General features: G+C 32.6%; 2 protein-coding genes and 1 pseudogene across 2 annotated transcripts; 1 reads left to right on the forward strand and 2 right to left on the reverse strand.

Moving 5' to 3' along the window:
• Nucleotides 1-287: 287 nt before the first annotated feature.
• LOC101265291 (uncharacterized) lies at nucleotides 288-1,352 on the reverse strand. Its single transcript, XM_004248910.5, has one exon. It carries the CDS (start codon nucleotides 1,344-1,346, stop codon nucleotides 393-395), a length of 954 nt encoding a protein of 317 aa, XP_004248958.3. The 5' UTR covers nucleotides 1,347-1,352; the 3' UTR covers nucleotides 288-392.
• Nucleotides 1,353-7,863: 6,511 nt separating this feature from the next.
• On the forward strand, nucleotides 7,864-9,831 carry LOC101251230 (protein WHAT'S THIS FACTOR 1 homolog, chloroplastic). The gene has a single exon (XM_004248772.5). The coding sequence runs from the start codon at nucleotides 8,102-8,104 to the stop codon at nucleotides 9,518-9,520; it is 1,419 nt and encodes a 472-aa protein (XP_004248820.1). The 5' UTR covers nucleotides 7,864-8,101; the 3' UTR covers nucleotides 9,521-9,831.
• A 22-nt stretch (nucleotides 9,832-9,853) lies between these two features.
• Nucleotides 9,854-26,503, reverse strand: part of LOC101264986 (protein BONZAI 3-like) — a 33,180-nt pseudogene continuing 16,530 nt past the window's right edge.

Below are 26,503 nucleotides of genomic sequence, written 5' to 3' on the forward strand. Positions count from 1 at the left end.
AAAATCTTCACATTTGTGACATTGTCCACTATCGTAGCATAAAAGAGACGAGATAGAGAGTCGTATTCAAGAATTTAAATATTAGGGTTTAGGGACTTAAGTTTTTAAGAGTAATGGGCTAAGGGCTTTGTCATTTATAAGGCTTTAGACTTTTAATTCTTCACGTTAGGTTAGAGAGTTTTTTTTAATGAAGACTCTTAGAGATTACATTTAGGTTTTCTGGTTTTTATTTTTATTTTTTAATATTTATTTTAATTTTTTTTAGCACCTCATCTCATCCCTTGAGATTTAAAACATTTCATATTTTCATAGATTGTGAAAAAAAATTTCACTTTATCTAATCGAGATTCGAGCGATTGATTTCACGGCTCGAAAAGTAAAAATCAAAATATTTATTTTCTTGATAATCCAAAGCCATTAGCCAATGCATGAACAGCAGGATTAACAGCCAATTGCCCCAAAATTCCCTGTTTATAAGGCAAAAAAGTCTTCTTTTTCAAATCTGATGAAAGTGCTCTGTTTACTGTGTAATGCAATTCATGAGCTGAAACATTTCCCTTTTTTGTTCTAACAATTGATTTTGATGGAGAAGAAACAGAGCTTTCATTTCCCCGAGAAGTCAAATTTTTTCCTTCTCTGTAACCAGCAGCTGTATAATTCTTTAATAGATCTTTATCTGATGCTCTTCCTTCTGATGCACTCCTAAACAAGAAAAAATCTTTGAATTTCCATTTTTTACTTCCTTTAGATGATGATGAAGACAAGATTAAACATGTAGACGCGTTCGATTTCGAAGATTGACTTTTCATTTCTTCATCTTCCTCTTCTTCCCATAGATACTGTGATATTCTCATAGGTGAAAGTGATCTTGCTGATCTTCTACTCGATGAATTCGACAACCCATTCGACGAACCTCTCTGTTTTCCCCTTCTTTCCTTCTCTGTTACACTACTTTTTCTTAAATACTCTGTTTCTTGAACTTTTTTGTTTTTCGCAGAAACTCCTACTCTGTTTTTCTTCTGAGTTTGCAAAACAGGGGATGGTTTAATCATACCACCATCAAACAATTCTTCAGCTGAAACAGAGCCAATTTCCAATTCTTGACTAACATCGAAAGCGAATTCATCAACATGGCTATTAATTTCACCATTATCATCCACATCAGTAACGAATAAACTTTCAAATTCGCTATAAAATTGAGAGAGATGAGTTGGGCTTGGAGGAGCACTGAAGAAAAAATCTCCATTAAAAGGCTTTGGTGTTGATGGTGGACTAGTAAATGGGGTTGATCTTGCACTATTGAAATCAAAATTATCCATATCGTTAAATGGAATCATAACTTCCATTTTAAAGTTAAATAATTTGGCCCATGGGCCAACCCCGGCCCGACCCCGATCGAGCCTCGAGGGCTAAGACCATCTCCAATCCCACTCTATTTTATTTCTCATTCTCGATATTTGGAGAGTAAAATAGAGAATGAGCTCTCCAATCACCCTCCATTTCACTCTTTATTCTCTATATATAGAGAGTTGAATTGTAGTACTACAAATTTGGAGAACTACTATTTACACTCTCTATTTCACTTTTTCATTATTTTATTATTATTTCTATATTTTTGACATATTATTTTTTATATAAGGATATGAATTAAGTTTCAAATATTTGTAATTCTTTTTATATGTAATAAATATATTTAAAATATGTGTATATTATTTAATATATACTACATAAGTTCTGAATTAATAATAATTTTTTATTTAATATAATTTAATTTTATTATTAATTTTCACTATAAAGAATGCACAATTTTAAATTGTCTACAATTGTTAAAAATATTTGTAATTCACATTCTCAAAAGAAGAAATATTACACAATGAAATAATAATCGAGCCAAAAAAATATTTTGAACATACATTCGGAGGTTTGCAATCACGTTCTGCATTTATTGTAGGATAATGACGTTTTTGGAAAAAAGGAAGTGCTACATGATAAAATAACTACATGTATTATATTGCACAACATGAGGATGAACGTAATCTTAATACACCAATTCAATATGTCGTAGAGGCTCCAATTGCAACGACAAAAATGGTGGTAGATGAAAATCTATAAATTGAACAACTTTTAGCTAGACATGAAAAAATTACGTACAAAATGTTCATTTTAAAATCCAGAATGCGTGAGCAACGTAATAATCTTAAAAGTTGGGTATTTATGTAATGCTTGTATAATCATGTTTCATTAATGATTTCACTTTTATTTTAATTGTTCATTGATTTGTATATTATATGATATTTTCTTTTAAGGTATGTTATTTAGAAATTTAGAATAAAATATAGTTTTATATTAAAAAAAGAATTTGTAAGAATAAAAATTTATATTACATGAAAATTATACAAAAAAATGATTATTTCGGGAAAAAAAGAAAGAAGAGATCTATATTATGAATAAGAAAAATAAGAATGAAATAGAAATAATAAAATAATATTGAGGAGAGAGAAAAAGATTTTTTTAGAGAGTAAAATAGAGAATGGATTGAAGTTGGTTGTCTGAAAAAATAGAGAATTCTATATTTGGAGAGTGAAATAGAGTACAGGGTTGGAAATGTCGTAAGGGCCTAAAAGAGTTGGGCTTATAAGCGTCGGTTAAAAAAGGGTTTGAAAAATCATATCCCAACCCTACCCCAATAACAGGTTGGGTCGGACCGGCCCATTAGTTAAGTCCTTTTGACGGCTCTAGTTATACTTTTAGGATGTTAGTGCCCTCACCATCCAAATTTTTGTGCATATATACACTCTATACTAACGATGGTACACATGTCTCAATCTTAACTGTCGATTCATTCTTTGTTAATTTTCTGTCCAAATTTGAAAAAAGCCCTATAATCCAACCCCCCCCCCCCTCCCCCCAAATTAATTCAATAAATTTCAAATTAAGAGACTTGTTTAGTAGAGTAACATCCTTTACCAATCTTCATCCCCAAATCATCCTCATTCTCAAGTGAAAGTCTCTTATAGACAAAGGCCGAATACTAAGCAACGAATCAATCCAAGATATTCAAGCTCTAAAATGAGCTTAAAAACCGATCCTTCTCAAATAGAAGCTCAAGACTCAAAAATCCTAAATTAACTCATGAACCACATCTAATTGCAGCCTAAAAAGAACCTTTGCGATTTGGCCCTCAAAAGTATTACTAGTCGTTCAATAAGAATGTGATGTTCCTGATTTGGGGATTTATGTTGATATGGTCTTAACTTTGACCTAGGATTGACATATCAATGAATTGATTTGTAATTTGGAGAAAGCTGGAACGATTGAATGTGATGATAAGTCGTTGACAAGGTTGGCGAGGGTGTTGGTTTAAGGTGAACAGGTGGAATCTATTGTAGGGTTTATGAATTGATGAAAAAGAATAGATGGGTTCTAGATTTGCGATTGATGAATTCTGAAGAAGTTGATCAATAATTACAGAGATTGTTGAGATTAGTTTAGGGAAAACGCTAAATTTTGATAACTTTCATTGATTTTGTTTTGTTTGGGTGTGGCTATTATTTATTTGGGTGGATTTTCAATTAGTCGGGTGAACTTCTTTTTGGCTAAATGGTCCGATGGACCCTTACACTTGCATTTGTTTGTATTATGAATATTCTAACCGAGCACTTTGTCAACTAATCATTTAACTCAATGAAGCTCAACATTTTAAATCCTTTTGGCTTTGTGTGAACTTCAATGGCCTGATGAAAATGACACATCATCATCCACATCAAATTTTATATGACACGTCATTCATAATTTATTTTCTTAAAAATCATTTTTTTTCTTCTTTTTCACTCCATTACTCCCTTCATTGTTAGTTGAACAACTTCTTTAACCCTTTCCTCCATCGATAGTAGTGAATCACCATTAAAATACCTTATTATTTACACACAATTTTACATAATACGCTTCATCTAATTTCATAGAGATATTTAAAAATTACTTTTCACCATTTAAAATTACCGGGTCTTTTTGAAAAAAATGACAAATCAAGAATAATTTTGACAACAAAAGAGGTCAAGTAACTAATTAGAGATATTTCTTTCGATAACTATATTTATTCCACTAATTTTCTAAATTTTTCTTTGCTGATTATGTTCAATTTTTTTTGTACAATTTTTTTTTCAATTTGAGGGAATATAAAAATGAAAAACAAAAAGAAAAACAAGAAAGAAGTTGGAAAGGAGCGAGGAAGAGGAGAAAGGTCTGGGAGGGGAATAACATGGAGAATGACGATTGAAGAGGAAAAAAATGGGGATGGGTGGGGGGAAGAAGAAAAAAGTGAAACATTTATTTTTAATTTTGTTTTCTTCTTTTTATTCTAATTTTCCTTTATTTTAATTATTTTTAATTTAAATTCTTATGTTTACACTTCGCGTGTTGAATCACATATTTATTCCAACTTATTGATCAAGTTGTCACATAAGCCTGGTCAACAGTCAAAGGGGTTTAAAATGTTAATTTTCATTGACTTAGAGGGTTCAATTGACAAAGTTCCAAGTTGAAAGGTGCAACATACAAATGGATACAAGTACAACGGCCCATCAAACCATTTTGATTTTTTTTTTTAGAAATTTATAAAATATCAGGTCGACTTATAGGATTATGACATATGTATCACCGTTAATATTAAGGGTATATATGCACCAAAATTTGGACGATAAGGATACTAACATCTTAAAAATATAAAGAAGGGTATATACATACCATTACGATAGTTCGGAGACATATTTGTCCTTTTTTCCTTTTCCTTTTTAAACCCTAACTTTAGAAAAAAAATCAAAAAGAAATGTTGTGGCTATTAATAGTCTTTTTAAAAATGTTTTTAGGGCAAGTTTCAAGGCGTGGCGTACCAAAAAGTCCCCAGGGAGTTGATTAAAAATATAAATTCATAAGGCGAAAGTTCTAAAATTTGAGGTATAATCCTCGATCATAAAAGCATAAGACCTAGGCGTAAAACGTATGCCCATGCTTTTCAATAAAAAATTTACCTTTTTTTGTTTAGAAACATATTTTATTGGGATAAAATTCTGAATAATATCCGAACTTTGACCGAAATTGGTGTTACAATACCAAACTTTGGAAATGACCTTTTAACCTTTGCAATATTTAATAGTGTATTTTAAAGGCATATATGTACCCATGTGGACATCATAATATTGCATCATTATAAATAGTAACGACGGCACACATATATCTCTAAAATACATTATTACTGGTTATTACTCTCTCTGTTTAAAAAAGAATAATCTCCTTTCCTTTTTAGTTTGTTTAAAAAAGAATGATCTCTTTCTTTTTTTAGTAACATTTTAATTTCAGCTTTCCACATGACATGTTTAAGCCACAAGATTAAAGAGCAATTTTGTACATTTGACATAATTTTAATTTAGGATCAAATGATTTAAAAGTCTTTATTTTCTTAAACTTCATGTCAAATCAAACTAGACAATTCTTTGTGAAACGGAGGGAGTAATATTTATCTAAACAAAAATCATAATATATTTTATATGCATTGTAGTTTTTTTAAAAAAAATTATTTGCAAAATCATTGAAAGGTTTATTTTTACCTATTTTATTAATAATAAATTATAAAATTGAATATACATGAGATTATGCCCATAGATCCATGGGACTTGTGCCTCATGTCTCGAGGCTTACGCCTTACTCCGTACCGTATAGAACGCCTCAACCCCTTTTAAAAAATCGGTCTATAGTAACTACACTAAGTTATACATTCAAAACAAAAAATTCAACATAATAGTCTTATAGCAAATTTCAACATAGCATACATAAATATGATTTATTTATTTATTTATTTTAAAAAAACATATGCGTATAACCTTACTTAACAATAAATTCTATTTTAATTTAAAAATTAGAATACTAATAAAATTATGCTAATGTAAAAATAAACATGACATAAAGAAATGATAATACGAAAAAATTGCATAGAATCACGTGAAGTTGGGTGGAGAACGAGAAGAAAATGAAATATAATAATATAATATAAAAAAAATTAACTTCTAGAATTTTTTAGAATAATAAAAATAAAAATAGAACTTAAAATAATAGAAGTAAAAAAAAATCAAAAAGGAAAAATAGAATTAAAAAAGAATTAGAAGTAATCAGGTGGTAATTATATTATGTGATTACCAACAACTAACAGTCTCTGTTTGTGAATTTAGAGATTATAATTAATTGGGAAAAGACTCAAATATGCCATTGAGCTTTCCAAAAAAGGTTCATTTATGTCATCAATTAAAAGTTTGGCATTACCGTTAAAGAAAAGACTCATTCATGCCATTATTTTTTAACGGTAATTTCGCAAAACCATTTTTGACTCGTGACCAATTATAATTCGGCCACGTCATCAATTGTTTTAATAAAAAAAATAATAATTCTAAAAAAATTGAATTTTTTTTTGATTTTTTAATTAAATAAATTGATTACCTGACCGAATTATAATTGGCCACTTCATCAATTTTTTCAATAAAGAAAAGATTCTGAATAAAAATTGATTTTTTTTTTACTTTGCAAAATCACCGTTAAAAATAATGGCATGAAAGAGTCTTTGTTTTAACGATAATGACATAAATGAGCTAAAGTTTTAACTAATGACATAAATAAGTCTTTTGTGAAAGTTCAGTGGCATATTTGAGATTTTTCCCAAATTAATTAGATCAATTACATAATTATAATGTCCAACCAAACATGATAGACTTTGTAATTACTTCAATTACACCGAATCTAATTATACAGAAAAGGGCCTAAAATACCCTTGAAGTATTGAAAATGGTACAAAATTACCTTTCATCAACCTATTGGCTCCAAAATGTCCTTTTCATCCACCTATTGACTCCAAAAATAGCCTTGTCATCCACTTTTGTGTTCAAAATTGACCACTTTTTTAATTATTTTAAAATTAAACTCTTTAAATATTTTTTAAGATATTTGGCGTTCAACTGTTGGTTATAATTTTGATTTATTAATACAATTTATAAACCAACCCATTACCCACTCATTACTAACTAAACCTCACTCAATTAGTAATTCAATTATAATATCAAAATCTCCATAAAACACTACTAAAACACGATGAAATTATAGATTCCTGAAAACGACATTTGAAATTGTTCGAGTTCGAATCGAAGCCGCAATTAAATTTAGGTTGAGACGCTTATTTAGGAGGACACTTTCTTTCAAAATTGAATTAGAAAAATTTATGATTAAAGGTACAGAAGTAATACATCATGAATTAATCCATGCACTTTTTTAAAATATAATTTTATAAATATTTATGATTTGTTTAAAACCTTTAATATATTATTTTGAAAAAAAATTACTTATGAAGTAACATCACATAATTGAGCCGTAAGAATAATTAAGATGAACATAGTCAGACTTTTAAGTTTACCGATGATTTTTATTTAGCCACTTGAATGTATGATAATTTACTTTTATAGATATTTTCGCCTCAAATTGGCAGTAGCTTGCATTAATAATGTGACGAGTTTATTAATTTAGAGGTATTTAATTAGTAATGGATGGGTAGTAGATTGATTTATAAATTATATTAATAAGTTAAATTATAACAAATAGTTGAGCGTCACGTATTTTAAAAAATATATAAATAATTTAAATATAAAACTGTTAAAATAAGTGGTTAATTTTGAACCAAAAGGTGGATGACAAGGATATTTTGGATTCAATAGGTGGGTGGAAAGGGTATTTTGAAGCCAATAGGTGGATGAAGAGTAATTTTATATCATTTTCAAATATTTTGAGTGTATTTTAGATATTTTTCCGCTAATTATAAGGGTATACGGCAAATCTAATTATAAATGACTTAGATGGTGGAAGTAAAAATATTTTAAAAAGCAAGTAAAAATATTTTAAAAAGCATTTGTGATAAATTTAAAACATTTGAAAGCACGTGAATGATGATGATGTTGTTTCGTTTAGAAAGCAAATTTTTTCCAAAATCTGACTACATCTACTCCAAGCTTGTCGTTATCTATTTATTTGGAGAGTGCACACCAACTGTTTGATCATTTAACCCCCAAACATGTCATCCCTACAAATGAGCCTCCTCTTCACTTTACCAGTAAAAATCCAATTCCAAAGAAATGATCCAGATTTCTTACGCAGAAGCAAAATTTCTATTATTTGCTCTAATCCTGGACCTCACAAATTGGTTCCAGATCGCAAGTTGGACAAACATGTTGTAAAAAACAACAATATTAGGTTCGTATACAAGCTCAAAACACTCTTACTTTCAAAACCAAAGCATTTCATGCCTATCGATGTTCTCTACAAATGCCGTGGCTATTTAACTCTTCCTAAACCTCGCTCTATTCTTTCAATGATTCAGCGTTATCCAACAATATTTGAGCTATTCACTATACCAACACCCCCTACACCCTTCAATGCCACTAAACCACTTTCTCAGCTCTGTGTTCGACTCACTCCTCCTGCTGCTGCCCTCCTTGGTAAAGAATTCCAACTCAAATTGGCTCGTTCTGATTTCCTGGCCGCTAAGTTACAGAAGCTTCTAATGCTTACTACGCACCATAGCTTATTGCTATCCAAGCTACTTCACATTGCACCTGATCTTGGTTTGCCTGTTAATTTCAGGTCTCGCCTTTGCAGTGATTACCCTCATAAGTTTCAGATTGTTGACACATCTCTTGAGCTTATTTCTTGTGATCTAGCTCTATCTAATGCTTTACCGTCTCATGAAGTTGACCATGTTTCACTTGGATTGATTGTAGATCGGCCATTAAAGTTCAAGCACTTAAAACTTAGAAGAGGACTAAATTTGAAGAGACGGCATGAAGAGTACCTTATAAAGTTTAAAGAATTACCGGATGTATGTCCTTATAAGACAAGAGTGAATGATTTCTATAAAGAGTCTATTAATGCTGAGAAGAGGGCTTGTGCAGTGGTGAGAGAAGTTTTAGGGATGATGGTTGAGAAGAGGACTTTGGTTGATCACTTAACACATTTTAGAAAGGAGTTTGGTTTGCCAAACAGATTAAGGGCTATGCTAATAAGGCACCCTGAGTTGTTTTATGTCAGTAAGAAGGGGCAGAGAGACTCCGTCTTTCTGGTAGAAGGGTACGATGATAGAGGCAAACTTTTGGAGAGGGATGAAATGCTGGTCATGAAAGATCACCTGATGGAGCTTGTTAGGAAGGGAAAGCAAATGAGAAGAGAAACAAGGAACGTTTTTGCAAACTTAGATGATGAGAATGAGTATTTCAATCAAATGGGTGGCGATGACTACTTTGAACACTATGATGGTTTGGATAAATTGTTTGAAGTTGAAGACTTTAAATCAGGGAATGGCACAGATGATGATGGAGATTTTGATTTTGATGATGGCTCTAACAGTGATGAAAGCACCAAATTATGGGCTATCCAAGATGAAACACAGTTCTGGACAACTGAGGCGCATACTGGTGGCGATTTAGCACCTTGGTAGTCTTTCCATTCTGGTGACTGCTACTTGTAGTTAAAGATTGTACTTATCCTATTTGTTTTCTTAAAATTCCTACAATATTTATATATTCATAGAAAGAGTGCATATATAGTATTTCAAAAAATAAAAGAGTTGTGGTTTAAGGATTTTTCTCTCTATTGTTTTATTTTAATATATAAGCTGGTAGATTGTAAACTTTGCTACTAGATGAGAGAGGAATGTATTGTTTTCAACTTACATCTACTAGCAAAGTGTATTCTAAATATAATATTGTTTTATTATAACCATCTGCCGAGGTTATAATAATTTACTGATATTAATTTGCAAGCCACAATATCCCAAACCAAAAGCTTTTCATTGATTGTGCATATACAAAAGTAAATCAATCATCAACCCATCCCTAAGAGCTAAATTCGCTGTTATCACAATGATATGTATTTACAGTCACAAGTATAAATGGAATGTGCAACACTAGTTCTGGAGCAAGATAAAAGTCAGACTTCAATCTTCCAACCAGACACTCTTTTTCCACTGCAATCATTTTATGATTTTGAAGGTTGCTCTCTGAAGCTCTTCTTACTACTCAAACCACATAGGATGGTCCTGGAGCAGAAATGTTATGAGGTCTAATATCCCTACAGCGCATGTATGTAAGAAACTGCCCAGGTAGTTCCTCTAAAAGAGCTTCAACAACTGAAATTTGCCCGCCTGCAGAATAGAGTAAACATCATATTTAGAATCAAGCTTATGAACAATCATAAAAGGGAATGGATTCATTCTAACATACAAATTATTTAAGGAAACAAAGATCAAGGAAATATTTCAACAATTGAAGATGTCTTATATGTTGAATCATGTTAAGAGGAGAAATACGTCCAAAATTGAAAATTCTTAGCATGCCCTAGATAAAATCATGGAAATACCTAACCACACCAACTGACATAACAATTATTTTACACATCAGAAGTCAATTACCCAACTACTTGTGTAATGCTAACTTTGCCTCAAAGGACAGTGTTGTGTTATTCTCTGGTATGAGAACAGAGGGTATTGGACTTACTATGTACTTCTTGCATTGGAACAAATTGAACAATGTCTCGTGTAACTACCCTTCCTGTGGAACTCTCTAATCGATGTCCATTATCAGTATCAAGGATCTGAAAGGAAATATTTAATGTGATTTGTTATCTATATCACTACAACTTTAGTCTAGATAACAGGTGGACATCCTGCAGTCTAATTAGAGGATTGAGTGCTGTGGTAGAATTATACCTCCATCTGTGTAAAATCTGCATTGCCAACTCCTACAATAAGAATTGAAAGTGGCAGGTCTGACGCCCTCACCAGAGCATCTTGAGTTTCTAACGTATCGGTAATGACACAATCCTATAAGTAGTGAATGATTAAGATCACTAAATAAAATTGAAGAAATCTGACATCTAAAACTACTCCTGCTTTCATGTAACAACCCATTTGGTTGTTTTAAGTACTATAAATTTTTTTGATAACATACTTTTCGATAAATTTTAAAAGAGTGTTTTAAACCATTCATAATTATAGTTATGAAATTAGTAGGGTAATTTTAATAATTTAGTTAGTTAGTAATTCAAGAAAATAACAATTAAATTAATAGTAAATCACTTTACTATTTTTATGGTTAGTCTTTAAATAATTAGGATAAAAAAATTATTTGTAGAAAAAACAAAAAAGAGGCGGATGCCATGATTCGGCACCACAAGCAAAACCACTCCATTCAGGTAGTAGCTTTATTTTTGAAATCATTAAATTAAATATGTAATAAATGTGTAGTGGGAGAATAAGGAGAAGTGCAGTGGTTTCGAAGCTATTGCTTCTTTTAATTAAATTACTAATTTTGTTGTAAGTGAGTTGTTTGAATTTAGGTCAAGCTTTAGTGAGTAATGAGAGATAATTATTTCAAGGATTATGAATATTCACAAGGTCTTGAATTTGACTATTAATTAATGATTGAAAAGGAATTAGTTGCAATTGGTCATTGATGCTTGGGATTAGTATATAGAAATATATGTTATCGGGTATGAGGTGCTAGAATGATTATCATTCCCATGAGTTGTTTATAAGTTGTTGTAGCAATTAGAGAGGGTCATATATGTGTGTAATTGGATGGTTAGTTATAAGGATGATATGACGATTTTTATATGATTTGTGCATAAAGGTTATTACAAGCAGTGGGGGATGAACTTTATGGATACAATTATTTAATTTTCACTTGATATTATAATTAACATTTATCATTAGATATCTATTGAATTGAATGCCCGGTATAAGACCAATATTTTGGAAACGTGTGATTTTAGATTCTTATTATTTTTCTTTAGTTATCATATTATAAATAATATTTTGATATATTGAGATAAATAATTAAATATTAAGGTATTGTACTATTTGAATTCCATTAAAGTTATGATAATTTGAGAAATTAAGATTTAACCCTAAACTTGCAACTTGAGAAATACGAGAATGGACATATTGGTTGACATCGAAACTTAGGAAAGCGATTATAATGATATAGGTTCCTATAAAATTCTTTACTTACAAATTATGCATATATACTTGATAGATTGGAAAGGTTTGGAGGCATAGAGGAAAGAAAAAGTATTGGAGAAGTAGCTTGCTTGAATTCGATTCTTCGGTGGAGGTAGGATATGGTTTATGCTATTTGATATTAAACTCTTAATAGTGATTGATATACATTGAATGATACTGTGAAGTTCTCTATGTACTTATTGTGTGATTGTGTGACTTGGTTGTGTGGTTTGTAATTGGTCTAAAATCCTGAGGCCGTGGAGATTTATAATCTGAAAACCTCTCTCAAAGTGATGCCTTGAATAAGGAAGACTTGATGAAATATTATCAATAAATTGAAAGTGGTGATGATAAATGATAAATTAACAGTATGATTGGATCGGAGTGTCATGTTCCGACACGATATAATTGGATCAGAGTGTCACGTTCCAACACGGTATAATTGGATCGGAGTGTCATGTTCCGACACGGTATAATTGGATCGGAGTGTCACGTTCCGATACGATATTCTTGTATTGGAGTCACATTCCGATACGATATTCTTGAATCGGAGTGTCACGTTCCGACACGGTATAATTGGATCGAGTGTTAGGTCCCGACACGATAATATTAAAGGAAAAACATATTGAATTAACGGAATATACTCAATCTCAAAGAACTCAATTCACTAAATGGTTTGGTTGGAGGCATCAGTCCTCATGGATGATCTTGATATTATTGACTTATTATATACTTACTTTAGTGTTATTTGTTGTTAATCACATGTTATGTTTTATAGTTGAGTTCATACTTATTATTCATTGTATATTAGTTTCTATTTTGGGTTGGCCGATGATACTTACTCAGTACATGTTGTCCCGTACAAAGTCCTACTTGTGTTTTCTTTGTTTTCTTTTTATAGAGTGCAACGAGTGTACCAATGACTTCGTATTTCCCTCAGCTCTAGCAAGTATCGGCATATCAAGTTCAATGGTGAGCTATTCATTCAAGCTTGGGTTGGATTCTCTTTGTCATTACCTGGTGTCCTTATTTTTCGGACAGAAATTACTTTAGTTTATTTATTTTGGTGTCTTTGATACTCTTAGACTTAGTAATTGGAGATTAGATGTCTTTATTCTGATGACTTTCAAATTTTGGAAAAACGAGCTTCCGCATTATTTTGTTTTTCGTAGTTGAACTATTGATATATGTTAGGATTTGAATTACTTGGTTTGCCCACCTAGAAAGTTAAGTATGGGTGTTAGTTACGACTCATTTTGGTTCGTGATATTTCATCCATTACTTACCGTTATAATGAGGAGGACAAAATATTTATGCTGATTGTATTTTAGGGACTCGACAGCAATTTCTGCAGCCTTGTTAACTACATGCCCGAATAATGTGGGTCTAGAAAGAGTAAAATTCTGCAAAGCACTAGCATAAGCAGCCATAATGCCTGCAACACCTTCCACTTGTGAAAAAAAATCAGAAAAAGGAAATTATTCATCAAAATGAAGGGGAAGAAAAATGCAAATTATCAAAGGCATTGCACTGCCATGGAAAACTGAGTTGAGGTCTAAAGGTATCAGTTGTGAAGGCCATAACGGAACCACATAACTAAATACTTCTATTATAAGAACCCCATGACAGTTTTCTAAGGGATATATTGGTAAATATATATATATATATATATATATATATGGGAAAAGATATTTTAGTCTTCAAGAAAATAATGTTTTGCATTTGCTAATTTTAAGAAGAATTTTTTTTTATCTTCTTCCCAACAACAGAAAAACTGTTTCTGGTTAAAAGCCGTTATGAAAATTTGCCAAACAATATTTTTTTTTCTAACAAAAGAAAAAACACACTTTTTATATCCCAACAGCAATGGCAACAGGCTCTTACTCATGTCTCTAATATCATTGCAAACTTCAGCAATGCTAATTGAGCAGAAACTAGAGCCACAATGTTGAAAATTGTTTTCAGTAATTTTCTTTTTAAAACAATTAGTTGCAATTTTTAGGATGATTTGAATAATAAATTTGTATATGGTTGTTTTAGTTAAGATATTTTTGGATTTTTGAATTTAAAATGATGCAGATGTTGTGTTTTAAGTTGGCTATTTAAAGCTCTTATATACTTTAGTAAAATTATTGAGAGACATATTTCAATCAATACTTATACCCTTTTCTGTTGCACCATCTTTTAAGAAACCAACACACAAGCTACTCCTGCTGCCACTTTTATCCGTCATTTAAGGGCCGTTTAGCCATAAATTTTCCAAATAATATTTGGGAAAAATTTGGCAAATAATATTTGTCTATACAATTTGTTATTATTTGGCAAATATTTTTGGCAACTATCCCAAATTTCCAAATACTAGTTTTTTCTAGTATTTGGACCAAATATCATTATTTGGAATATTTTAAAAATTAAAACTTTACTCCAATCTTTTATCTTTTACAAAAACATCCTTTCTAGTAGTTGCTTGCGTTGTATTACATCATTTTTTACGTGAACACCAAAATAGTGATGAAATATTTAGTGAATATTAAATAATGATATGATTGTTGATGAAAATTATTAAAAATTGGCTTTAGGTAACAAAGTCATGTACTTTATCTACTTCACGATGTATGGAATAATTCTTGTTGCACTCACTCCAAATTACCACATTGCTTCAGTGTCATGGACATTATTTGTTATTGTTGTAACCAACATTCAATTGACTTGTAATACAAACTTTTAATTAGTTTTGATAGTTTTTAAAACTTGTGTGTATAAATCATATTTTTCTAAAAAGATGAAATATATTTTCCAAATTTTATGGCCAAACACATGGTGAAATTTCACCCAAATTTTCACTCAAATAATATTTGCCAAGAATATTTGGAAATCTATGGCCAAACGCTAGCTTAAAGATTTGGCAGACACCAATTAAGAAATCCAGTAGATAACATTAACAATAATGAGTATTTGACTAGATTACCCTAACATATTCCTTAAGGGTGATTAATGACAATGTGCCTTCTTAAATTTGTAGTAAGGATGGAATTGAACAAACAATTAATGGCTTTTTAATTTCTAGAATGTAAAATATTTTTAAACAAGTCTTTTTATGCCCAAGTGCAGATAAAAAGAACTCGAGAAATATAACATATAAACATCTCTAAGTAGCAGAGCTGATTACCAAATACCTCAACAGCACCGTGCTTCCAGCTTAAGTTAAAACAGTAAGATACTGTTCCACCATATGCCCTGCCACCAAAGCCACAAGTAGGAAAGCACTTGTCAGAATCATAGAATTGTATGACATCTCCAACCTCCATAATAGCCTGTAACGAATACATGACCAACTATCAGCATAACTTTTCTTGCATGACATTAATTTCTGATAGTTAGCAAATGAAACGGCTTCAAAGAAGAAGTTGGGATTCATCCAGCCGAACCCAACTTTGTTTAAGATTGAAGAGTAGTTATTGTTGTTTGCATAGCCAGAACCTAGGATCTGTAATTGATCAGAAACTTCAAGTTATATATCAAACTTAAATGTGTCTAATTTCATATTCGAAACCAACAAAGCTCAATCACTAAGATTAAATTGTTTTTTGCGTGTACCTATTGGACAAATTCGTTACTAGAGCCTAAAACATCATAAATTGCAAGGAAACCAAGAGCACACACTAGATTACAAAAATCATAGGTCACAATATTCTATTTTTTTATGACCCACAGCTCATGAAATTCTTCAATTTCGGCTTCTGTTTTCGCTGGCATATAAATAACAATCAGTTGTCCTGTTATAAGGCAATGAAATATAGGAATGTAAAGAACATGTAGTCAGTAAAGAAGAAGGTGATATCCCCTAACCCTCTGGTAAGCATTCAAACGGCCAGAAGGATCAATATAGTGCAAGGAATCAGGACTGCGAGGATCTCCATTAGAAGCTAGGCATTGCATGTTCAAATGCATCTGTAAAATAGTCTTAAACCAGGCCAATTAAAATAACATGATAATATTTTATAGTGCTTTTACCAATAAAATCCACAGTAACCATAAAGCTAAGCTCAAATCCATTAGAGATGTAGTCAAGAAAACTATAGAACTGCTTCTCAGCATATCCTTCAACAAAAAGTTGACCTTTCAGGAGCTGAAAGAAATCAAACAGGTGTAATTATCATATAAAGGTAGCAATCAACCCCACAACCCAAAAAAAGGAACCATCAACTACTCATGAAAGTTTACCTTTTGTTATTTGCAGTTTTGATAATTTGACAAACTTAGGGATCTTGTAAGATACCAAGTTTCTTACTTGAGTGTTGAAGATGAAAAAAACCCAGGGACCTTGTAAAGGTACCATGCTCTCAATGTGACAAGGCAGTTGACTGCCAGTTGGAGACGGTACAGAAAGTAGATGTATTCTTCCCAATGACGTCAGAAAGTGAGACTTCTCCAACCAATGACAAAGAGTTTAAGGAAAGTGACTTGTCCATATAAAAGACACTTTCCTAAACATCATTGGTGATTTTTGCAACTTGACAAAGAATTTTTCAAGAACACTTGCAAAAGCTACTAGCAAACAAAGGCAGAATTATTCCAAGAACAACAGTAATCTCTGGAGCATTTAGTGTAGCTGTTTAAGAATATATTCTCTTGTTCTTACATTGTAAACTATTCCTGAAACTATAAAGGAATCAGTGGGTAGTGTTAAAATTCTAAGTTGTCCAAGTGGGATAGCTTAGTGGGTAGATTGATTTCTACTTAGGCTTGTTAAGCAATAGAGTCTATTGCTTGAACGTGAGATTAAAAACTTCTTCTCACATTTGTTGTAATCGCGTTTTACTTTTTCTTTTGAAGATTAGTGAAAATGATTGTAAATCCTGTGAGACTGAGACAGGTCGTGGTTTTACTCTCTTAAGCAAGGAGGTTTCCATGTAAAATTGTTGTGTTGATTTAAACTTTATTTAACTTTCTGTTTATACTCATTAGTGTAGTAAGGGACCTGGTCCATTGTTCTGTTAAGTGAAGACATATATTCTATCAAGTGGTATCAGAGCAGACACTCTCTATTTGGTTAACACCAAGGAAGTGATATCTGTTTTAGAATGGTTGCTCCACTTAATCTAGATGAAGGTCAGTCTTCAACATGACCTCCCCGTTTCAATGGACATTTCTACAGTTGGTGGAAAGTTAGAATGCATGATTTTCTCATGGCTGAAGATAGTGAGTTATGAGATATCGTACTGGATGGACCGTTTATTCCAATGATAGAAGAAAAGGATGGACAGAAAATCAGTCTTGTTCCAAAGCCTAGATAGAAATACGATGAAGCTGACAAAAAAAAGATAGAAAAGGGCTACAAGGCAAAAACTCTTCTTGTCTATGGGATAGGACCTGATGAGTTCAATCGGGTTTCAGCTTGTGAGTCTGCTAAGGAAATTTGGGACTGTTCAAAGACTGCTCATGAAGGAACTGAACAAGTCAAAGAATCAAAGATTGATATGCTTACCTCACGGTATGAAAACTTCAAAATGAAGAAAGGAGAAACAATTCATGACATGTTCACAAAATTGTCTTCCATTACAAATGAGCTGCGAAGTCTTGGTGAACCTATAAGCATGAGCAAACAAGTCAGAAAAGTACTTCGAATTCTTTCAAAATCCTGGGAAAGAAAGGTTGATGCCATCACAGAAGCCAAAGATTTGAAGGTGCTGACTATGGATGCTCTCATTGGAAACTGAAGACACATGAGATGAATCGAAATCACGATTCATCAAAGAAGGAAGTCAAAAAGGATAAGTCATTGATGATGAAGTACAAATCAAATGAAGATTCCAGTGATGATGATATGGCATATCTCATCAACAGATTTCAAAAAATTGTGAGAAAGAACAAAGGTTTTAAAAAAAGAACAAATGGTCCTCAAAATGCTACTCAAAGTGATACATGCTACAAGTGTGGAAAAACTGGACACTTTATTAGAGAGTGTCCTCTGCTCAAGAATGAAAACAAGGAACATCAAAAACCAAGAAGTGACAAAGAGAAGAGAGAGGACCTGGTACTCGATAAGAGTGATCGAAAAGCTGATGCTGACTATGTGGTCAAAAAGGATCTTGCTGCGTGGGGTGATTCTTCAAGTGATTCAGAAGATCTTGATGATCCAAATGATGTGTCTATGGTGGCTATACATGAAGAGGAAACCATTTTCAATGAAATGTTTGCTCTCATGGCTCATACAGAAGATGAAGAAGAGGATGACAAGGTAACTCTTCTTGATATGAAAAATGATCTGAATAATTATTCTCTTAAAAAATTGAGAACAATGGCAAAAGTCATGATTGATTCTGTAATTTAGTTAACCTCTGAAAGAGACATCATGAATGCTGAACTTGATAGTTTAACTGAAAAAAAAGTTAAACTGGAGGAGAGAATGTCAAAAATGGTGTCTCTAGAGTCTGATAACACTGATCTTAAAAAACAGTTGAATCAGATAACTGAAGAAGCTGAAAAGCTAAATGGAATGTCAAATGATTTACGAGTTGAAACTGAAGAAAAATTGAAAATCTCTGAGAAAAATCTGGTATTGTCTTTGGAGAAAAGCAACAGATTAGAAAAGGATATTGTCAAACTTAAGGAAGAGCTTGAAAAATCTCTTAAGTGGACAAAATCCTCTAAGTTGTTGTCAACTGCAACAAATCAGAGTAATTTCAATAAGAAAGGACTAGGAAGTTTGAATATTACTCCTCCCTTTAATCCTCATAGTAAGTATGTTTTTGTGTCTGACAATCTGCTTTGTCTTCATTGTGGTAAAAATGAGCACTTAAAGGGAGAGTGTCCTGGATGGAGAAATTCCCAGGAAAGACTCTCAAATTATGCAGAAAGGCAAAAATTTTCAAAAGAGAGACCTGGTCCTCCAAAACTCGTTTCAACTGATAGATTTTCAAAGAAAAGATCTATCACTGCTCTGATGTCATTTGTTAGAAAGTTTCAAAAACTGCCCTATTGGACTAAATACAATCTGATCACTCCTCTGTCTGTCTTCTGGGAACTCAAATTGAAATGGGTTCCCAAGCTAAACAAGTGATTCTTGGTGCAGGTGAGTGAGAGGAGCAGCAGTCAATGTTGGTATATGGACAGTGGATGCTCTAAACATATGACTGGTGACATCAAAAATTTCCTCTCACTCAAGACACTTTAGGGAGGAGGCGTCTCTTTTGGTGATGGAAAGAAGGGGTACATTTTGGGAGTTGGCAAAGTGGGAAAGTCTCTTGAAGATTCAATTGACAATGTGTATCATGCATATGGGTTGAAGTACAATCATTTGAGCGTGTCTCAAATTTGTGACAAAGGAAATGAAGTCAGGTTTACTTCTGAGAAGTGCACTGTGGTAAGTCTAACTAGAAAGAAGGTAATTCTCACTGCTTTCAGAAGTAAAAACATGTATGTGGCCAACTTAGAAACGTCTCATGGAGATGACCTGCCATGTCTTAGTGCTAAAAATTAGAATGCTGATCTTTGGCATCATAGGCTAAGGCATGTGAGCTCATCTTTATTGAACAAACTGATTTCTAAGGACTGGTCCGAGGTCTGCCAAAGCTGAAGTTTGTTGAAAATAAAATTTGTGAAGGTTGCGTTAAAGGAAAACAAATCAGATCATCCTTTAATCCCAAAAAACAAGTAACCTCATCAAGAACACTAGAGCTGCTACACATGGAATTGTGTGGACCTTTGAAGGTTCAAAGCAGAAATGGCAAGAAATACATTCTGGTGATAGTTGATGATTACTCGAGATATACATGGACAAGATTCTTGAAATCAAAGGCAGAAACACTTGAAGAATTAGTGGTGTTTTTCAAAATGATTCAAACTAAATTGAATCAAGTCATTTGCAGCATTCGATCTGATCATGGTATTGAGTTTGAGAACTCAAAACTAGATAAATTCTGCATGGAGAATGGTACGACTCATAATTTTTCTGCTTCAAGAACTCCTCAACAAAATGGAGTAGTGGAAAGAAAAAACAGAACCTTGGTGAACATTGCCAGAACTATAATTATTGAATCAAATCTTCCTCAAAATTTCTGGGCTGAAACTGTCAACACAACATGTCATGTTACCAACAGATGTCTGATAAGAGCTGTTTCGAATAAGACTTCCTATGAGCTGCTCAACAACAGAAAGCCTATGCTAAGCTATCTTAGAGCATTTGGATGTAGGTGTTTTGTGATAAACAATGGAAAGGATGATCTGGGAAAATTGATCCTAGGAGTGATGAAGGAGTGTTTGTTGGATATTCTTCATCGAGTAAGGCTTACAGAATATTCAACAAAAGAACTCAATGCATTGAAGAAAGCATTCATGTTGTATTTGATGAAGATGGAAGCTTCAAAAATACTGGATTAAATGATGAAGATGATGTGATCAAACTATTCAAATCACAGAAAATTGAAGGAAGTTAAGCTGATGCAGAACAACAATTGAAAAATGACTTTGATGATCAAAATCATAGTATACCTGAAGAGGCTGATGAAGTGAAAAAGTGTGATGATGTACCTGGTACTACTCTGAATTCCAGTCAGAGCACTTTAAACTCCCCAGAAAATGATGACACTCTGGATGAAGAAGAACATGCTGATCAGCTCAACCAGTCTGCTCCAAGACCAGGATGGAAACATAGTTCATCACATCCTCTTGATAATCTTATCTCTCCCTTGAACTCTGGAATTCATACTAGATCAAAAACAAGAAATCTAGTTGTATTTTCAGCATTCATATCATCTATTGAGTCCAAGAATATGAAAGAAGCATTAAGTGATGCAGATTGGATCAACTCTATGCAAGAAGAACTTCATCAATTTGAAGAAGCAAGGTATGGTACCTGGTTCCTCTACCTACAGGCAGAACAGTAATAGGAACCAGATGGGTGTTCAGAAACAAGCTAGATGAAAATGGAGTGATCACTAGAAATAAATCCAGGTTGGTGGTTCAAGGATACAATCAAGAAGAAGGAATAGATTATGATGAGACTTTTGCACCTGTTTCCAGGATCGAGGCTACTAGAATTTTAATAGCTTCTGCATTCATGGGATTCAAGATGTATCAAATGGATGTCAAAAGTGCATTTCTGAATGGAGATCTGAAAGAGGAAGTATTTGTCAAACAACCTCCTGGTTTTGAAGATGCTGAACTACCAGATCATGTGTTCGAATTGAATAAGGCTCTGTATGGTCTGAAGCAAGCTCCTAGAGCATGGTATGAGAGGTTGTCAAAGTTTTTGCTAAAGAATGGGTTCAAAAGAGGAAAAATAGACAATACATTGTTCTTATTAAAAAGAGAACAAGAATTGCTTATTATTCAAGTTTATGTGGATGATATAATTTTTGGAGCCACCTCAGAACATTTGTGTGAAGAATTCTCATCACTAATGGGAAAGGAATTTGAAATGAGCATGATGGGCGAACTGACATTTTTTCTTGGTCTACAAATCAAGCAATCATCAAATGGGATTTCAATATGTAAGGAGAAGTACATTAAGGAGCTACTGAAGAATTTCAATATGTTTGACTCAAAACCTATTGATACTCCTATGGGAACAAATTCCAAGCTTGTAGTAGAGGAATCTGATCCTCTTGTGAATTAAACAATGTACAGAGGAATCATTGGATCCTTGCTTTATCTGACTACTAGCAGACCTGATTTTGTTTATAGTGTTGGAATGTGTGCCAAGTTTCAAGCATGTCCTCGTGATTCACACTTGAAGGTTGCAAAATATATTCTTAGATACATGAAGAAAACAGGGGACCTGGTTCTCTTCTATCCAGCAGGTGATACTTTTGATCTAGTTGGTTTCGCAGATGCTGATTTAGGGATTTAGTGTATGTGGCAGTGGAACTTTATTGACATGCAATGTGGCATCCACATGACATTTAACAACTTCTATTGATAAGAAGGGCACTTTTGACTCAATAGTTTGACGGGAAGGGTAGTTTTGAGCCAAAACATAGTTTAAGGGTATATATGAGCTATTTCAAAAAGTTTAAGGTTATTTTTGGCCTTTTTCCGTAAAAATAATACAAAAGCCAATCGGAAGAACCGTCAGTTAGAATAATACTGCACCTGACACATGTAAAGTTAAAAATAATCAAAGGTATCAATGGTCAAAGGGTGATAGAGTGTTCTAGCAGATAATATCAACCAGAAAGCAGTTCACCTTCATTTGAAGAAAAAACAACCTTATTAACAAATTGTTGCATAGTTAAACAGACAGGCCTTCACATGGGGTTCAAGTTATTATCTACGACTTTTATGTTGCAAATTGAAACCGAATCACCTTTTTCAACAATCCTAGATATTCTCAAGAAAGAATCCTAAAAGAACAAATATAACACAAGAAGTGAGATAGAAAATACCAAGAAGCTCCATAAAAGAAGTACAGTTTGTGCTATACATATATTTTTCGAGAATTAATCCTTGTTTTCCAGGTTGGTACTGTAATAATTTAAAATTTATTAAATATAAATTTATGAAATGATTTGGATTATATTGAATTCATAAATATATTAATCCAAATAAATATTGTGGATTGATATAATTGAATTAAATATTTAAGCCCAATAAATATGAATTTAATTAAAATCTAAATTAATTGATTTGGGTTACATTGGATGAACCCAATTTGTTAAACCCAATCCCATCTCATTCTAGAGCCCATATTGCCGCCACGTGTACAGCTGATGTGGCATGCCAAGTCAAATAAGAAAACCAATAGAATCATGATATGTGTCAAAGATGACAAGCCCGCTCCATAAAGCCCAAATGCCATGTCACTTAAATCTGATTGGCTGAACAAAATCATATTCCAATTGCAACTCCTCTATTCTAAAACTATAAATAGGGGTCCTCATAATTCAGAAAAGGGAAAGGAAATTCTAAACAAGAAGCAAGAGAAACTCCGTGGTACAAACACCATTTAGTTCTCTACAAATCTACAAGTTTAAGAATTCAATCATTCAAGTTCAAGAACGATCAAGATCAAGACCACCATATTCAAGAACAAGCTCAAAGCCCTTGAATTCAAATAAAAGTCAAGATCAAGATAAAGTTCAAGTTCATCATAGATTCAAGAACAAGCTTTAAAGCCCTTGAAGTAATATTTGAAAAGGCGAATTTAGAGGAATTATAGAGATTGTAATACTCGCATTTGAAATATTAAAATTGATTGTTGCTATAATTTTCCGTTCTTGATTATTGTTTTCTCGATGCGAATTTTATTGTCTACAGGTACATCACAATGTCATCTCTACAGCAGTTCGTGAAGTGACTGTTTCTTCTGCAAGAACAGTAAGTTGCCCTAAGTTTTTCAGGACATGGTCATTCTTGTTGTGCAGGTCCAGTGTTAAACTTCGATTGCGCTTGATTTTAATCTGCCATAAGATAAAAAGGTAAGGAAGTGTATAGAATTTCCATCATTATGATGCAAACGAATATATGAAATTGCAGTAGGTAGCGAATTTGAGGTGAAGTTGTTGTGGATAGTTAAATGATAAGCGCATCTCATATACAGGATGCTGCAAGTAAAATCTATCAGGAAATTTAATACACAGAAATGTTCCCCCTCAACGAACACAACAGGCTGTGTAGGAGTCCTGTGCAGATTTGGACGACTTAGAAACTTTTAAATACAACAGCTAACATTACTGCATCGGTGACCCTATATAGTAGTTCTAAGAAAATATCCTTTAAAGCATAGATCTTTGTAATCAAGGCAGCTAAGAAAGCTGATTCACCATAATATAACTATGATGATGACAGGCAAAACATAAACCGAAAAATACAATGGATGATATCATACACTTCTAAAAAGAAATATGAACACAAGATCTTTGATCTAACAGTGTACTAATATCCTTTGATAGTCTAAATACAAAAACTTAAGATCCACCTATTCCACTAAGATCATGAGTCAACATCACCAAGAAGCAGCAGAATGAAGGTTAAGAGATGTCGAGGGATATTATAGAAATTGAGTAACCCAAGTAAATGCAATCAGCACACCTCTGAAAGAACATAGATGCCTTCACCAAGGAAATCTTGGTCCTCCAATTTCAGATCCTGCAGTGCAAAAAAATTAGGATTTAGCCATAATCCTTGGCAGATATATCAATGAAAAATAGAAACTTGTTTGTTGATTAATAAAACGTATCACACATAAAATATGTAAAGATGGTCAAGGGGAAAGAAAATATTATCAAACTGCTCTCTGGATCCCAACCAGCATAAAAATATCATGTGTAAATTCAACTTCAACTTTCAGTTTCAGAACTTACTAATTTCTGCAGGTTTATTTCATGTAGTCTACTACTGGATTAGAATTTAATATATGAATAACTCTTCTTTAACCAGCAACCAAACGAACTCCAATAAATATTATTATGGAGACTAAGGGCTTATATTCAACCCATTCCCAACTGATTCTATTCACTCCAAATCCCCTCACAAAGGAGGAGGAGAAGGCGGAAAGTGATACCTAAACAAAAGCTAAGCCACTTCTTTAATTTATACAAGCTGCTCTAAAGCAAATTTCTCTATCCCTTATATGGACAACAAGGTTCTGGAAACTGTAAGCAATTGCCCACTTGCAGAAAGTAAGCATACGTTAACTGGTATGTTATGATATTTTGTGTCTACATCATAGACATACAAACTGAAAATAAAAGATATAAGATGGTAAAGTGTGTCAGTGACTCGTTTAACATAATAGACATCCAAAAATTCAAGGAGAAAATAAGTCCGAATAAAGAAAAACTTACATCCGTGTCTGCACAGTCTCAAATTGGTACATGATATTAATTTTCTGTATCCATAATGGATCCAAGTTATTCATTATTAGTTCTGTTCAATCAAGCTCTTCTAGTGTGCCATCTCTTTTTCTGGTAGATACCACTGCCATTGGATCACTCTGAATTTACGTGGAAGACACAAAATCAATGATGATGGAAAAGAAACATTTGAACATTAAGAAGGACGATATAAAAACAAAGGAAATGATAATTTTGTTGTAAAAAAATCAGAAGCAGCTACTATGAGGTTGGTGGTTAAAATTTCACACTGGAACTGTTTATAATCAAAGCAGAAGAGAAATTGACCGTAAGAAAAGATGTAAAGTTTTAGGCTTGATGTAAGCTTTTGCGTTTACACTTCAAACAACACAAGTATTAGTGTGAAATGAACAACACAAGTATGAGTGTGTAAAGTTTTAGGCTTGATAAGTTTTTTGTTTCCAATTCATGAATCTAATAAATTCTATTAATTAAAAGTCTTTTTCTTTCAAAACTTTTTATCCTATAAATTAAGTTTCTTTTGGTTGAAAAAGATAAGCATTCAAACAAAAGTACTTTCCCTTGAAAACACTTGTGAGACTTTAATCAAAAGGTGAAATCACCAATTCAAGAATAGAAGAGCAACATTCTTGAATGCTACTTGTTTTGTGGCTTAGTTGAATTCCGAAGATAGAGTTATTATTAATTCTTCCGATTGCTCGTGGGAGAGACTCCAACTACCTTCAAGAAACGTATTAAGGTGCCTCTAAGCCAAGCAAGTTTTATTTTGTATTCCTTGTAAATTTATCATTCTTGTTCATTTGTTCTAACAATTTGAAGATAGTTGTCTCTATGACATTCACATCAATGACGAACACTATTCCATCTTTGCCTAATCCTAATTTTAAAATATTTGATGGAAAAGGCTTTTCTAGATGGCGTGAAAAGATGGAATTCTTTTTAAGACGAATAAAGTTAGCGTATGCTCTTGAGAAACCTTTTCCTGAGGCTCCTAGTTCTGAGGTAGCAAAGGACGAGGCTACTTTAATTAAAGAACAAATTACCAAATGGCAAGATGATGATTACTTATGCAAGAATTATATTATTGGAGGAATGTCCAATAAATATTATGATCAGTATTTTATTAAGTGTAAATTTGCTAAGGAGATTTGGGATACTCTTAAAGCTATTCATTTAGCAGAAGAGGCGAGTTCAAAGAAATTTCTTGTTTCAAATTATATGAAGTTCAAAATGGTTGATGACAAGTCAATCACTGAACAAGTACAAGAATTTCAACTTATTGCTAATAAAATTGTTGTAACTGGAATTGCTCTTGATGAAAACTTTCATGTTGGTTAGATTGTCTCAAAACATCCTCCATCTTGGAAAGAGTACAAAAGCAAACTCTTACACAAGAAGGAAGATTTGACTCTTGAACAATTAATACAACAATTGAAAATTGAACAAGAGACACGATACCGCGACAATAACATCTTGAAGGAGCCCATCATGAAAGCTCATGTTGTTGAAGAAAAGATCAAAAAGGAACCTGTCAATAATAAATTTTTGAAGGCAAAGAAGAGTAAAAATTTCAAGCGTGTTAATTCAAATTCTAAGTCGATTG

Source organism: Solanum lycopersicum, chromosome 10 (assembly GCF_036512215.1).
Source record: "Solanum lycopersicum chromosome 10, SLM_r2.1".
NCBI classification, from domain to species: Eukaryota; Viridiplantae; Streptophyta; class Magnoliopsida; order Solanales; family Solanaceae; genus Solanum; species Solanum lycopersicum.